We start from the raw sequence: 16,506 nt of genomic DNA on the forward strand, positions 1-16,506 counted from the left end.
TGTTGTTCATTTCAGGTTTTATTTGTCAAATTTTAATTCCTGTCAAGGGTTACATATTTTTTTCCATTACAGTACATCCTGATATGTAAAACCGTAGACTTAACAGTGTTTCTAAGTCTATAACTGTCTTAGCACAAATGTTAAGGACATCTCCAAGCAATGAAAAAGTATTGTGATCATGCAGTTTTTGTTAAAAACATAACCATCCTCATTGAACTTTTCATGTTTTATTTTTTATTTTACAACAGCAAATAGCATTGGATTTAATTACAATCTTCTAACACTGATCTTCAAAATAAATGCTTTATTAGGTCCGTTTGGAACCACTATAATTTTGAGGCATTATCGGCACCAAATGCTCATTTTAACAGGAAACTTGTGAAATGTTATTCACCCATCCATAGGCTGATACAATATGGCCATTTATCTTAACCCACCATTTTTAGGAACATATATTTCTCATTTATTTTCAGAGATGTTGAGCCGTCGTGTACATTCATTCAGAATAATCCCAGGGCATTCAACAAAATTAAATGGTTGTTTTAAATAAACAATATTACATTTCATTTTATTCTGAGACTTAGCTTATCATATATTGCTAGTAACAATGGATTATTGTATGGAGGACAAAATCAGGAAATTGCACATTAGTTAAAATCAAATCATTAATAATACAAAACACTAAGAATAAGCAATACTGAATGGAAAGAAATACTGACTAAATATTATAGGTGAATTTACAAACATAAATTAATGAAATGAAATTGCATTTCTTATGAGTGGTTCTGATAATAAGGCCGTGTAGACATCCGAGTGGTGTTTGACACTCTTGGTCATTGTACATTTAGGTAGGACCTTACTTGACAGACACATGTTTTAGGTTATTTTCCTGCTCTCTACACAAGTCACATCACATTGTCACTTTACCTCCCAAAACAACTGGCAAGAGCAACACATTATTGTTGATTATCATTGAGATTTAAGCAGCAAACAAAAACGGAACAGTAAAGTTCTCACATGAAGAAAATGCAACATTTATCCTATAAAATTAAGGTATTTTTACTGCTAATTACATCATTTTTACTGGCTCTTTCATTTATAGATTCTTCTGTTGTTATTTATTAAACATATTACATGACAGACATGGAGAAACACGTTTATAGTTGATAACATTAATGATGATTTGATTTAGAATTTGTAGTGATAGGACTCTCAAGTAGACTGATAGCTAATGCCATTCGTTTAAAAAAATCTATATACATATACACACACACACACACACACACACACACACACACACACACATATATACATATACATATACATATATACATACATATGTATATATACATACATACGTGTATATATACATACGTACGTACGTATGTACATACAGATATACATACGTACATATGTATATACATACATACATACATATATATAAATAAGAGAGAGAGAGAGATACTCACATACTTTTTAACATCATGACTGATTTTGTCCTCCACAGATTTGTTGCATATTTTCACATATATTTCAGTCCTTAGTGGGGAATCAGTCAGTGAAATGTTTTGACTTTTTCAGGTGAACATCAAAGACTTCATTTACTTCAAACCAACTGATATTCCTGCCATGTTTTCAAAATGCTCAGAAGTTTCTCAGGGATGTAAATAAATATTTCTTATCAATCCATCAACATGCTTTAGAACGTCATTGTGAACTTCATAGTTACGTCAAGTGCTCCATTAGAACAAGCTGACATCTGGGAGTAAGAACAATTAAATGGACTCATAGTGGAGAATACTAAGCCTCGGCTGCATGCAGTAAACTGATTCAGTATTTGTAGAGCATAACTTTTTTTTTTCATAAGCTCTCATGATGTACATCACAGTGCACAATGATGTACAATTCAAACAGGCAAAGAGACAGGAAATATGATACGTCATTAACCTCCCATTCTATCAGCCATGCAGTAATTCTTAATACAGTGTTTCAGATTTAAATTGGCCTCTGGTGCTCACACACTCAGTTACCAGTTAATTATATCTCGGACATGGCCCCACAACTTGGTAATCCAAAGGTTCACCCCAAGCTCTGTTAAGTACTGAATCTCAGGCATTAACATCTTGCGACACAGCTTCCGATGTGCTTTGTCTATATTCTTTTTTAAATTATAGCCCATGATAGACTTCTCTCCGATTGGCTGCCAGGGCTGCATGTCTGTCTCTTGGATGCTGCCAGCTTCTACAGCATGGCCACCCTCAATGCAGATAGATGTCATCTCTTTGTTCCTCTTCTTGAGCTCTGCCACATCCGCAGCCATACGCTTCCGCCCGTACGCATCTACTTTCTTCCAGAAAGTTTGATTAAAATGCTGGTATAGCTTCCAATCAATAGCATTCCACTCAAGGGCTCTAGCTCTCAGCTCAGGAGTAAATTTAGACACAGTGGATCCCTTACGGATATTGAGCTTAAAGAAGAGCAAATCATCCATCTCCCAGCAGAGGGCATCCTTTAGCAGGATGAGTGATTCCTCAAAGTGTTCCACTAACATGACCAGCTGAAAACGGTCACTGATGAATTTGATTCCTTCTTCCACTCGCGGATCATTCATATCCAGAGAGTTGTCCAGTCCAAAGTCAAAAAACAGCAGATTCTTGAGGTAGTAAGAGTTGAAACTCTCTGGATCAAAGTACTTGTGGGGATCACGTAGGAACTCAGTCAGCTTGTCATCACCTGGTATCTTCCAAGTAAAAGGCACCAGGCGGCCAAAGTAGTGGAAGGAGGATTCAAAAAGCTCTGCAGGGTCTCGCAGAATGGTGATGTAGGATGTGTCCACAGGCAGCAACTTGGACACTTCAGGTGCATTGAAGCGCATGTGATTACAAATAATATTGAAACACATTCCCGGTCTGTAGTCTTTAACCTGGGAGCGCTGGAAAAGAGATGGGTAGAAGAAGTCATTTCTGCTTTTGGGAAAAGCAAATTTGAGCTGGTGTTTCTCTCCAAATCGGAAAAGTATGTTAAGGAAGGTGCTGCTGGCTGTTTTGTGGGTCTTCATGAACATGATATCAACTTTAGGAGCACAGGTGTAGGCAGTGTCTGAATTGTTGATGGTTGGTTTGGGGTGGGACTGTGTTGGACGGTGGGCGCAGGAATAAGGCACCGGAACCCTACATAGATGAAAAGGAGAACAAACTATAAAGACATATGGGGTTTTGTGGAAATTATCTCTAAATGATGTGACACAAAATAAACAAAAGCATCAACCCATCGCACTTGAGAAACTAGAAAGAAAATATTTGTTTTTAAAAAAAACTTCAGTTTTGCATTTTTTAAATACTTAAATAATTGAATGTGAAATATATTCCTTGCAGACAAATGCAAATTTTACATGAGGGTTTCTACAGAACACATCCACACCATCTTACTCAGGCAGACTGAAGTGGACCTGTGAAGTGGAGAGGCAGTAAACAAAGATCATGCAGCTTGTCAGGAATGTACCCAGGACCAGGCTTTTGCACATGGACCTCCATTGGATTCTTTGCTTGCCAGTCATGGTCCAGCAGAAGAACAGCTCACCTGAAACGCAGAACAAATCTCTTCTTCATCCTCATAATATGAGGTCTGTAAGATGAAATGGGGCCTGATTATTCAAAATCTTGTAGGATCATTCGATTCTGGATTTGACAAGGAGCCAATCAAGAGAATCCAGTAAAGGAGAAATATGCTCTCTCTTTCTAAACCCGGTCAATACTCCTGCTGCAGCATTTTGGATCAACTGAAGGCTTTTCAGGGAGTTTTTAAGACACCCTAATAATAATTAATTACAATTAAAATTGCAATTAAAATAATGACAGTAGTCTATAGTAATAATCAACTTGTTTCTCATCACCACAGGACAGGATATTTTTAATTTGAGAGATATTGTGCAAATGGGAGAAAGCGTCTACATATTTGTTTAATATGCACATTGAGCTACATATTCTGTTCAAAAACAACTCCAAGATTCCTCACAGCGTTACTGGAGACCAAGGTAATGCCATCCAGAGTAAGCATCTAGTTAGAAAACGTCTAACCATCTATATAAGATTTTTTGCGCATTGTACAATACAGCATCATGGATAGATAAAGTTGGGTATCATCTGCATAGCAGTGAAAATGTATGCTATGTCTTCTATTGATACTGCCTAAGGGAAGCATGCATAAACATAACTGGAACTAATACAAAACCCTGTGGAACTCCATAATTAGCCTTAGTGTGTAAGAGGACTCTAAATTTACATTAAAAAAGTGGAGTCTGTTAGCTAGATATGATTCAAACCACTGCAGCGCAGGGCCTTTAATGCCTATGGCATGCTCTAATCACTGTAAAAAATATTTTTGGTCAACAGTATCTAATGTTGCTCTGAGATCCAGCATGGCAAGTCCACTATCAGAGGCCATAAGAAGATCATTTGGAACTTTCACTAATGCTGTTTCAGTACTGTGATGAGCTGGAGTTAACCCAGAAAGATCAACTGGAGAAAAAGACTCTAGATAAATATCAATGGTATTGAAAGAAGCTGTACACAATGTAATGTTTTTAAAATGGTCATGAGTATTTTTTTCTCTAATGGATAAATTTTTAGGCAGCACAATAGCAGGGTGGTTAGCCCTGTTGCCTCATGGTGAGAAGGTCCTGGGTTCCACCATCTTCTGCCTTTCTGTGTGGAGTTTGCATGTTCTCCCCGTGTCTGTATGAGTTACCTCAGGGTACTTTCCCATAGATTTGAATGTGAATGCAAATGGTTGTCTGTCTCTTTGTGTTAACCCTGCAACAAACACCTCTCATCCTACGGTAGCTGGGACAGGCTCCAGCACCCCTGTGACCCTGAATTTGCCAAGTGAAAGAATGGATGGATTTTATTTGCAAAGAAATTCATGAAGTAGTTAAGATTAAAAGAATGCTTGACTCAACAGAGCTCTGACTTTTTGTCAGCCTGGCCACAATGATGAAGAGAAACCTAGAGTTCTTATTTTCTTCTATCAGTGAAGACGAGTAAGATGTTCTAGCTTTGTGGAGCGCTTTTGAGAAACAAACTACTTTCCAGACTAAATCATGATCTTCTAAATTAGCGAGACAACATTTACTCTCCAGCTTACAACTTATCTGTTTTAAGGTGTGCATTTGAGAGTTACACGAGGGAGTCAAATATTTTCTAATTTGAGATTCTCTTTTCAGAGGTTCTACAGTATCCAGATTCAAATGCATTGAAGATGTAAAATCATTAACAAGATAATCAATTCTGTGAGATTAAAGTTCAGGTACCTGCTCTGCACTCTGCTGGCACAAGGCACTGAAGAAGATAAAACTGGGGGAATTATATCTATAAAGTTAGTTACAACCAGTGTTGGTCAAGTTACTTGAAAAAAGTAATCAGTAACAAATTACTGATTACTTCCCCCAAAAAGTAATCCCGTTACTTTACTGATTGCTTATTTTCAAAAGTAATTAATTACTTAGTTACTTTTTTTAAACACGATTTACAACCTGAATAGGTGATAAAGCGATAGATCTTTCAGCCCAATTCTACTTTTTCTACATAATCCATCATACAAAATGTAATCAAATGGAAAGGTCCCTTTTTAAAACTTTTATTAGTTTTAATCTTTTAACTTTATGCATCAAGCAAAAATTTGATTATATGCAACATTCTCTGACTGGAAGAAATTTGTTTAATATTCAAACCTATTTTGTGCACATTCCAGCACATACATTTTTTTTTTTGTGTGTTTACACTCAGTCTTTCAAATAGATGCAAGTAAAACACAGAAGAAAATAAATAAAGTCAAAGACTAGCGGTCCTGTTGCTCTATTTTCACCTGTAAAGCAAGAGTTGGGTAGGCGGAGGTTTACCCTGGTGCAGGTGTGCCACAGAGGTCAGTGGAAGAATCCGCGAATTTCTCTGTGAATTTCCCATTACCTCGCAGCGCACTCGGTGCTTGCTTGGATGTTTAGGGGTTTTTTTCGCTGTAAAAAGAAGTTTTCTTCCCACGCACAACGGACATTAATGTTTTTGTCACTTTTTATGGAATCAAACTCAAAGTAAGGTCAGTACTTCCACACTTTAAACGCTGCATGCTCATACTCTCTCCCGCACTTGATATGTTATCCATTGTTGATCTGCACACAGCTGTTGTCACAAACTCGCACTTGCTTACGTCACTGTCATGAGACATTCTCGCAAAAAATCACGGTTTTAGTAACGCAGCGTTCCTACGGGAAAGTAATGGTAATCTAATTACCGTTTTTGCAATAGTAATCCCTGACTTTACTCGTTACTTGAAAACGAGCAACGCGTTACTTGTAAGTACTTGTAAGTAACGCGTTACTGCCCATCTCTGGTTACAGCACCTTCAAAAAGACATGTACTGTAATGAAATGTATTCCCCAATTCTGTGTGATCCTTTATTGTAAATTTAAATGTTGGAAAATATCCGACAATAGAGGGTTTTGGGGAAATATTGTTAAATGTTCAGTTTCTGTAGAATAAGTTAGAAGAAGACCTAGAGTGTGGTTAAAGTGGTGGATGGGTTCTTTTACATTTTGAGAGAAGGTAGTCAGAGGTTAAGTTTAAAAATGCCATCCAGAGGCTTTCGTCTTCAGTATCTACATGTATGTTAAAATCACTCACAATAAATATTTTATTTGAGCACTAAATCAGATAAAAAGCCTGAGTAATCAGATGGAAACTCCGAGTAAGGTTCAGGTGGATGATAGATAACAACAAATAAAAAGTTATTATACAGTTAGTATAACTCAGGGGTGCTGATTCATTTAAACTAACATAATCATCCTGCTGTAACCAGGTTTCTGTAGGGCATGGTGAATCAGTTTGTTGACAAATGATTAATGCATGTTCTAACAGGGAGTTAGAACATGCATTAATCTCATATCTCACTGTTTTACTCTTTGGTACAGTTGTATGTGATATATTGGTACTCCTGTGATTTTTTTTTTATGTTTGTAAGAAAGAAGCTGCAGAGAGAAATGTAAGCCTGCAACTTTGCTTCCTGGTCTCAACTCTGGATAGTCATGTTTTGGGGAGTTTAATCAATTTGGCCAGATTCATAAAAATGAGAGCTGGTTTATCCAAAGTGGGATGTGTGTCATCTGTCTTAAGACCAGGTTTGCCCTAGAAAGTTTCCCAGTTATCTGTAAAACATACATAATTATTTTTGACACCACTCAGACAGAAGGCAAATTAAGAAAAACATGCAGCTAAACACGTCACTACTGGTGCGAATGGGGACCAGAGAAAGCTGCAGAGTTCGATATTCTTTTGGCAAAGTTACACACTGATTTAATATTAATTTTAGTGACCTTCGATTGACTTAACCAAGTGTCTTTACTGTTGATGTGAATTATAATTTTACAAATTTATGTTTATCTTTAGCCAGGAGTTTTAGGGTTCCCTCAGTGTTGCCTGCTCTGGACCCTGTAAGACAATTATCTATGGTTGCTGGTTTCTCTAGCTTCACGTCTCAAAACAGAATCACCAAGCAGAATTTGTTCCTCAGCGGGTGTGTCGCTGACACAGCATAACAAGAACACTTGAAATGATTGATTTAGATAGTTTCTTGGTTATTTAATTGTAATTTGATTACAGGGACTATAATCTTTGTTCGGTTGTGTGTGCAGAAGTGCACACAAAAGCAAAGTGAAAAGAAAAATGCACCACAAAGGCAGGTGAAAGTTGCATTTGTCATTTAGGAAAGGAAGCACTGAATGCGTAGCTTTAATGGTGGTTTTGGTACATGTATTGCTCAGTGGGAACACTCTGACAGAGGGCAGGAACAACAGCTATTTTGGTTTAAAAAAAAATTAAAGAAGCTCACTAATAGCAGGTTTACAAACCAGTAATTTTACATGGACAGCAGTGCTATAGTGTGGCCTATAATTTAAGGTGCCAAAGAATATGAACCCACAGGGAAAGGTTACACTTACATAGTTAACCTTGGCTGTCTAGTTTATTTAGACAGAGTTTCACTGAGATTAAGATCTCTTTTTCAACAGAGACCTGTCGAAGAGCAGGTAGGTACAGATCAATAAGTACAATCTTTCAAAATGCTCCAATGAAGTCAGTGAATGTAGTTTCACAATTTGATCCAGCTTGTTCAAATACATAAGCAGCAAAGTATTTCCACCTTTTCCAAGTTGAGTGTGAATAAGCGGTAACATACTACATACTGTATATAATGTAATTGTATCTAATGAATATTTTAAACAGAAAGAATTTGAACTGTATGAGGAATGACAAAACAACATATTTGTTTCTCAGCTTCCTGTGAAATAAATAATGCATCAACACGGAAAGTGATATTGCATTCCCTCCTGCAGACTGCGATAAGGCGAGCCATCTGCTCACTCAGCTACATAAGTAACGAGTTGAAACTCACCACCTGGAATTTGTAACATTATCTGAACCAGTGTGAACCCAATGCATATACATTCTTTTAATTAAAAATTAACGACAGCTTAGCAAAACATAGTATTCTTTGGTATCAACTTGTCAACCACTAGTGGAATAAGATCGCTTAGAGAGAAAATTACCAAATTAAACTACCCCTTTCCACCCCCAATCCTCAAAAGGTTTTGTACAGTTTTGTAGTTTAGTCAAATGGTTCCTAATCTGGGGTGGGGCCTCTGCAAAGTGTCTCAAGCAGTGTTAGGTGTAGCGCATTACTGTAATTAAATTACTCTACTTTTTCAGTGGAAAAGTAACTGATTACTGTTCATATTTAGGTATTTTAATTACAGTTACTTACAATGTACTTGCGTTACATTGTAAAATAATTAAACTCGCTGAATATCATTATTTAATTTCAATAATTTATCTTCTTAAGGTAAAAGTAAACTCTGCCGCTTTAACATCACTGTAGTGCAGGTTCACGTCATTTCGCGCCACTTTGCTGCATAGTCGTATTCTAAAGCGGAAGATGTCGGACTCTGCTGGAGCCTGTGGCTCTTTTATGAAATGGACATATTCCCGTCTCTTCACTTTTCTGAAACAAGCAGACAAGAATATTACAGTAATATGTAAAAACTATCGGCTGCTGTTAATAGCACGAGTAGTCTACTGAAGCGCCTGACACGAGAGTATAGACGAACACTTCTGAGTGATCCTTGTTCATCATCCATGGATAACGCCGCGGCAACTCCTGCTAAGCAGGCAAAACTTGATTTTACTTCAGCAGCACAGAAAGCGTCTGAAGGTGAGCTTAAAAAATAATTACAGGCTACATTGTGGAAGAGATGCTACCGCTGCGTACTGTAGAGTCTCCATCTTTAAAAAAAATTATTTATTATTTAAAGAGTTTCATTTCTATTGTTTGTCCACTCAAGGTTTATAGGGATTTTAAGAAGTATTTAGTTAAATTACTTATTGAGTAATTAAGTTACTTTTCAGATACAGTAATTAGATAAGTATTTTAAATACAATATTGATTAAGTAATTAGTAATTAATTACTTTTTTAAAGTAACTTACCCAACACTGGTCTCAAGATATGTGAGTGAGCACAAAATTAATAAAGAGTGTGAGTGTGTATGTGTGTGGGGAGGACTTTTCAGACTTATAGTGAAAGAGAGCAGGAGAAGAATTAGAAATATAGAAGTACAAGGACTTACAAGAAGTACATGTACTTTTGGTAACAGTTGTATATATGAATTATACAGAGCTGACCTCCTTACGGACAGAAGCATTCCAGAATGTTTGGAGCTCTCCAACTGGAGAGATTCTCGAATGTTTCGGAGTTGTAGGAGTGTTATGGCCTGGCCTGTAAATGTTCCAGTCAGTGACACAGGGAGGCATTTTGCCAGCATAGGACAGCTCTGTGTTGTGACAGAACTAAATTGCCTGTTATGTGCTGCTGCTGCTTCATAGACATGTCATCACTGTGCAACTCTGTTTCAGTTGCTGTTTACATTCTTGGATTACTGGTTCCTCTACAATCGCGCCGTCAATTAAACACCATCCCACACAATAATTTTGTCTTCGTGAAGTAACAGCATACACAAAAGTTGCTAAAAATTATATTTTTATGTATAATGTAGAAAGATAAACCTATTACAGTGACCATTCTAATAACAGCTTTAAATTAGGTTTCCATTAGAAAATGATCATCTGCGTCCCCTCCTTTTCTGATCAAAGCATAACTCCTTAAATATTTTTTCTTTTAGTCATTATTAGGGATGGGTACCGGTGTCGGTTCTGACATAAACGGTAGTAACCAGACCGAAAAGCAGCGCACATTTCGGTGCTTTTTTTTCCCTGAGCTGTGATACACCTCTAGCCAATCATTTTACGTTTCCGAGGATAGTAGGTGGGTCCAGGTACGTACGTTCTTTTAGAGCAGAGCTACAGATTAAAAATGTCCAAGGCAAAGCGGTCAAAAGTCTGGCTGTACTTCACAGCAAAATATGCAAACTCAGCAGCCTGCAACAAGTGCTTTAAGCTGATACTGTGATACTGTCAAAGGAGGTAACACCTCAAATCCGATGAAACACCTGGCGACGCATAGCGTTTTTTTAAAAGCCGAAAAATGCGCCGTATTTGATAGCTTGCTGTGAGACCTCACACCGAGCACATCTACTGCGGGTGGGTTGCCTGTTATGCAACATCCCCCAAAAACACGAAGAGGAGAGTCCTGGCCCCTAGCCCTGCCAGTGTAGCAGAAATGATGAGGATGATGATGGCAGCAGCAGCCGTTCTTCTCTGCGTGAGTAGCTTAATGTTGTTCGTGTGTAATTTACGTTGAGTAGGCTAACCACGTTATTATATTAATGCATGTAAGGTGAACTAGCAAACATCATCATAGCTACATGCGGCTGTCCTCTTGTTTGATGGCAGATACTCCCTTCACCCTGGCCAAAAAGGCTAAAATGACCAAAGAAAAAGTGGAAAACAGTTAAACATGAGTTTTAGGACAAAGTTTGTGTTTTTTCCATTGTTTAAGCACTGCTTCCAGCCAAGAGTGATACCATATATGCCCCATAGCTGCAGAAAAGGCTAACATTGTTATCTTTTTACGAAAAACAGCTGAACATGAGAGGTTTTTGGACCAATTTTGTGTTCTCCATTCTTTAAGCACCGGTTTGAGCACCGGCACAGTTTCAAAAGTACCGATTTGGCACCGGTATCGGATAAAACCTAAACGATACCCATCCCTAGTCATTATAGTAAGTCACACATGGCAGTGTGCGTTTGTCTGTGCTGAACTGAATCTGACAGTGTTTTTGCTGCTTTAGAGAATCCTGACTGTGAAGTACGTCATTGCTTCTTTTGGACTGAGGCCAACTTTCGAATGAGGTTTAGAGCAGATCTAGCAAAAAGTCCATGCAGAGAAAAGTAACTGTGTTTGAAGTTGGGAATAGATTGTTCGCCTGCAAAGGTGCAGTGAAAACATTTCCCACAATAATATCAAAACACTAGCCTGGATAAATAAAAACTCCGTTGTGAGGGTAATGTTTAGATTTTCACTAAAGCTTGATTTATCAAAAATGCATCCCTGGGTAGGATCAACATTAGCATTATTTCACTTACTTTCCTGAATGTTTCCTCATCTATCATGGCTCTTAAGCTTTGCATAGCTGGACTACAAAGTTTGTTTTTTCTCTCTCCCCCATTTATATGAGAAGGAATTGAAAAGAAAGAGCATAACATTGTTTTAAGAGTAAACATTAAGGGTAACAATTACTAGATTTAGTTGAATCGCTGCATTTCGTGCAAAAACACTGGAGAAAAGGTGTTGGAAAAGTACAACATGCTTAGAATTGAGATTTACTAAAAGATTATTGTGAAAAGAGCGGAGAAGAAATTCTTACCCTTATGCGCAAGTCCAAAGACAAACTAGTGGTAATGGTAATTTATTGACAATCGTTTAGTCCGCCCAGTTCCCAAAAAGTGAATACAAGTTCATCTCCCTCTAACGGCTGTCCTTGTATCTTGATTCAGACAAAAACATGCCACTATTGACCCAGCACGGTCCTGCTGTCCTATCACATGTCCTGTGCAGCGCAGCTCATTCATCTGATTGCGGTTCCTCTTCTCTTCTTTCTCTCCGCCTCTGTACGCACACCTGATGCTTTCAGGCAGCCAGCTGCCTCCTCCCTCAACTTGATTCCAAAACTGATCACGCTGAACAAAGCACTGCAGGGAAGCTCATCAAGCCACCTGTGACGTCAGTAATTGTGTCAAGGGACAAGCACTTGCTAGGAAGCGTAAAAGAGGAGGGGTGAGAGGGAGGGAGGTTGAACTGGTGAGGGAGGAGTGAGACTGTACAGTGCCTATTCAGTGTCTACATACAAAAGACCATTGAGTGTAGACACTGGAGTCTGAGCTGCAAGCTGATATGAGGGGTAGAAAACAGCATAAGAGAAACAAATGTAGAAATCCAGAGCACAAAGACCGAGTGTACTAGTTGATCAAGGCTGCCGAGTATGTGTTGTTAAATTTTACACCACAGATCAGATATTTGATATTTATTTCACAACAAACCTGCACATAAGTTTTTCCAGCTTGTATTTACAAAGGATTGATCTTTTAAATCTCCCTTATCTTTATCTGCAATTCATTAACTAAAGGCTATCGATATTTTAACTCTACATACAAGTTATACCACACGGTACCTTCTGATGTGAAACTGCCATCCTAGGCAACCATTTCAGCAGAAAGTGAACATTACTGGAGCGACAAGTCTATCTGGCTTTGTGTACAGATACTGCAATACGCTGTCAAGATACCGCCCAAAAAAAACTAAACAAAAAACAAAACCACACTACACATGAACTCCATCTTCCTCTAAACTGATTTCTCGGTTCTTGGAAGGCAGACTTGAGCTGTGCTGGTCAACCCACATTCATCAAGCTCAGGCACAACACCGTTTTTGTTCAGCGGGGAGTGGTTCTGCCTGTAGGCAAACAGAGTGCTAGGCTGAGACTTGAACTGGGTGGGCTTGTGAGGAATGTAGATTTGGGTCCTAGGCAAGGGATGAGAGGCTGCAGCGAGTGTCAAACTGTGTGAGGAAACCAAGGAGCGGAGGGGTATGATGGGTGTAGCCTTTGCCCTCTGAGATGGTGCTTTGGTCTTGTGGTTCTTCGTCATTACCACCCACTACTTAAGTGTTAACCAATCAGCAAAGAGGTTCAACCGACAGCAGCAGCATGACCTGAGCCTCTGCAGATGTGAAATCTTAAGCCGTGCGTTACAGATTATATTCTGACCTTTTGCCATCTTGTCTGATCCATGCACAGCTTTAAAAAGAAACAGCTGCCCTAAAGCTACAGCCTCAAGGATAAATAATCATTTTTCAATATGGCGCCAAGACTAAGAGAATCATTTCTTCTTAGAGATGCAATGTCACAAGTAACAGGTTTAATTCAGTCCGTTTAACTGTAAAATGTTTCGGTTACAGATTTTAAAATAAACAGGAAGTTGTATTGTACAATACAGAAAAGTGGAGCACAGATCAAACAGTTACTTTTACAATAATAATCACACAACTAGCATTTGTGACAACCTGCGCTGTTTGAAGTTCTGCAGAGGTCATTAGAGTGCATGTAGCACGCAGAGCTCTACTGCACTTTCAGGTTTTATGGTATGTAAACCTGCAATGCACTGAGTCTCAAAGTTAAAAAGAAAGTCAGTCTGAAGAAGGCACCAGTTATTTTCGGGCCTTTTTCTTTTTTGCTTTTTCTGAATCATCGTGAGCCTTCCTCTTGGCAGCAAGCTTGTTAGCCTGTAAAAAGAGAAGGAGCCCAGTTAATGGAAGATACTCAACACCAGTTACGCAACCATTTTTAAGCTCAGTGAACTCAGCGGGGGTCAACGCTGGGCTGCGCCGTTCTCTCCGCAGCGGCTACATAATACTGGTAAACACTGTGGCCTGAGATAAAATGCTCAGTATCAACACTAAAATATTCAAAGTTAAAGCTTTTAGGTTGAACAAATATTCTTAGCGAAGCGGCAATGTACGCACCTCACGGACTTTTCTTTTCTTTCCAAACATGATTTTGTCATAGAGGTACTTTTCCTTTTTCTTCATCATCATAATGGCCAGACGCTTCTCCTCTGCTTTCTCCTCCTGCTCCAAGCGTGCCTTATTTTCTACCTTCAGCTTTCCAGGTGTCACTTTGACATGTAGAGACTAAAAGGGAACGAGACGAGTCAATAAAGATTCCAAAAGATCTAAAAAATAAAATCACAATGACAAAGAAATCAGGATCTGACATATCACCTTGCCCTGGGATCTTTGTTCTTCCATTTTCTTAAGGTTTTTCTCTTCTGCTACTTCCTCTTCATCATCCTCTTCATCACCATTGTCATCCTCTTCTTGTTCTTCTTCCTCTTCCTGTTCTCCCTCCTCCTCCTCTTCTTCCTCATCCTCCTCTTGTTCATTGCCTATAAAAGGAAGAAAAAGGAATTATTTAAAATTAGTGCTGCTGACATTTCAATCCTGTGTGCCTATATTAAATATTCATCTTTTATTTTCATTACTGTGTGATGCCAAAGTGGCTTTTTAGGACTCTGATCAGATAAACTATAACCTCCACAAGCTGTCTCGCTTACAGTTCTTTTAGTAAATCACAACATTTCGATCCAGCCACCAAGAAAAATTTAATCATCCAATTAAGAAATGCTGGCAGTAATTATTCACATAAGCAGACCATCAGAACAGTTCTGTGTTAAAGTCTCCAAAACAACCCAAAAAAGGAAGCAAATTATTAAACTTTTTAAATCAATCACAAATATCAATTACATTCATTCAGATTAAGAGAGGCCGTGAATGTCTATTTAACTCTCCACATGACATTTTAAAAATTCTTTTATCTGTTTTCAGGTTGTTACATGGCCTCGCTCCAAACCACCTCTCTGAGTTGCTGCACTTGCACTCCCCTTTCCTAGTCGCTCAGATCAGCTGACCAACTCCTTGTATATGCCGAGGACACAGTGCAGGCTCACAGGGGACAGGACTTGGTGTAGTGGCTCCCAAATAGTGGAATTTGCTGCCATTTCACATTAAACAGGCTTCTTTAAAAAAAGGTTTTATTCAAGTGTGTTTTTCTTCCTATGTCCAACCCTTTGCTAAGTGGTTGTTCTTTATAAATAAAGTTGGCTTAACTACTTGATTATGTACAATACTCATAATTTTATGATGTAACAAAATAATGACACGAGACCATGGTTAGAGGTTATGGTTATCTTATAATTTTCCCTCCTATGCATCTGTTGTTCATTCAGATCTGAAAGTATTTTTTGTTTGTTGTTTTTAAAACTAGGACTCTGATCAGAGGGGAAAAGTCAGCGAATTGTGGGTGTGACCTGCATACACACTGAGACATAACTGAACCACACCTGGTTTTTCTCCTCGCTGTAAGGCCATCATCTTCAGTTTCTCTGGAGGCACATAGTCACCTTCCTTCTCCTCCACAAACGGAGACAGGTGAGGGGGTAGAGTCACCCCAAGGAAATAATCCTCCACAGGCAAGAGAATTTTGGCATTGACACAGTCGTATAGCCACTGGGGTTGGATGTAGTATCTAAAACAAGCAAAGGTTTCGAAAATCATCTGTTATGATGGCAAATAAGTGCATATTTTCATGCGTCTACTATGTAATAATGAGAATACAATCTTGCTCTTTGGTGAGGATTTTTTCTGCTGCAGGACCAAGGGGTGGGGGGGATGGGAAATATTCCAGTGAAAGGAGTCATTGTAAAAGTGGGTAATGTACATGAATGACACACTTCCTGTCTCTAGGATTACGAATTCTATGACAAAATCAAATACCTCTATAAGGAAAAAAAAACAAAAAAACCTTCTCATACATGATGAAAAGCAAAGCATTTCTCTACCTGTTGATATACTGTTTGCCAACACTGGGCCTGTCAATAATTTGATGGGTGATGGTCTCATCTGTCACATCGTATGTGCTACCAATGCACACAGACTTGTCCCAGGATACCTGACCTCCAAAACACCTGAAAGGCAACAGAAATACACAAAAGTGAAAAAGTCAGCTTCAGGCTTCCGTGGACGTTTCTTTGCTTCACTGTAGCATCTCTCGCTCACCTGATGACGAATGCCAGAGACTCTCTGGGAACTTCTCTGTTGAGGTAAAACTTGAGTCCCTCAAAAAGCTTCTTCTGAGCTTCTTGCTGTTTCAGTTCCTTTTCCCTAGCCTCCATCTTCTCCATGTCCTCCTGTAGCGAAGAAATAAAGGGAAAACATTAATTATTCTTCAGGGAATTTCTATTTACAATTAAATCAGAAAAGTTTAAAGTCATTGCTTTAAAAACAAGCCAGCAACTAAAAGATGATTTTTATTTATTTATTTTTAAACAACTTCCAACTTGTTGATGTATTATGGTGTCTGATCCATGACAGAGGAATTGTGCAGCTAGATTTATTGGGATTACAACCTTAAAAGAATTCCAAAAGGCAAATGTAAAAAAGCTATGTAAAAAGTA

General features: G+C 38.4%; 2 protein-coding genes and 1 long non-coding RNA gene across 3 annotated transcripts in view; 1 reads left to right on the forward strand and 2 right to left on the reverse strand.

Moving 5' to 3' along the window:
• Positions 1 to 12,373, reverse strand: gal3st1a (galactose-3-O-sulfotransferase 1a). Its single transcript, XM_004544529.5, has 3 exons — positions 11,865 to 12,373; positions 3,429 to 3,579; positions 1 to 3,170 (listed from the first exon to the last, which is right to left on the reverse strand). The coding sequence occupies exons 2-3, from the start codon at positions 3,554 to 3,556 to the stop codon at positions 2,027 to 2,029; spliced, it is 1,272 nt and encodes a 423-aa protein (XP_004544586.3). The 5' UTR covers positions 3,557 to 3,579; positions 11,865 to 12,373; the 3' UTR covers positions 1 to 2,026.
• Positions 8,979 to 15,165, forward strand: LOC143421485 (uncharacterized). The gene is made up of 2 exons (XR_013101144.1): positions 8,979 to 9,255; positions 14,879 to 15,165. It is a non-coding gene; the product is annotated as an uncharacterized LOC143421485 (long non-coding RNA).
• pes (pescadillo) overlaps positions 12,507 to 16,506 on the reverse strand; it is an 18,124-nt gene continuing 14,124 nt past the window's right edge. Inside the window, exons 10-15 of the mRNA XM_014414035.3 lie at positions 16,109 to 16,239; positions 15,892 to 16,017; positions 15,394 to 15,578; positions 14,276 to 14,439; positions 14,018 to 14,185; positions 12,507 to 13,777 (exon numbers count right to left, since the gene is read on the reverse strand). Coding sequence (XP_014269521.3) covers positions 13,703 to 13,777; positions 14,018 to 14,185; positions 14,276 to 14,439; positions 15,394 to 15,578; positions 15,892 to 16,017; positions 16,109 to 16,239 — 849 coding nt within the window. The 3' untranslated portion in view covers positions 12,507 to 13,702. The remainder of the gene's footprint in view (positions 13,778 to 14,017; positions 14,186 to 14,275; positions 14,440 to 15,393; positions 15,579 to 15,891; positions 16,018 to 16,108; positions 16,240 to 16,506) is intronic.

The sequence above is a fragment of the Maylandia zebra genome, linkage group LG12 (assembly GCF_041146795.1).
Source record: "Maylandia zebra isolate NMK-2024a linkage group LG12, Mzebra_GT3a, whole genome shotgun sequence".
Classification (NCBI taxonomy): Eukaryota; Metazoa; Chordata; class Actinopteri; order Cichliformes; family Cichlidae; genus Maylandia; species Maylandia zebra.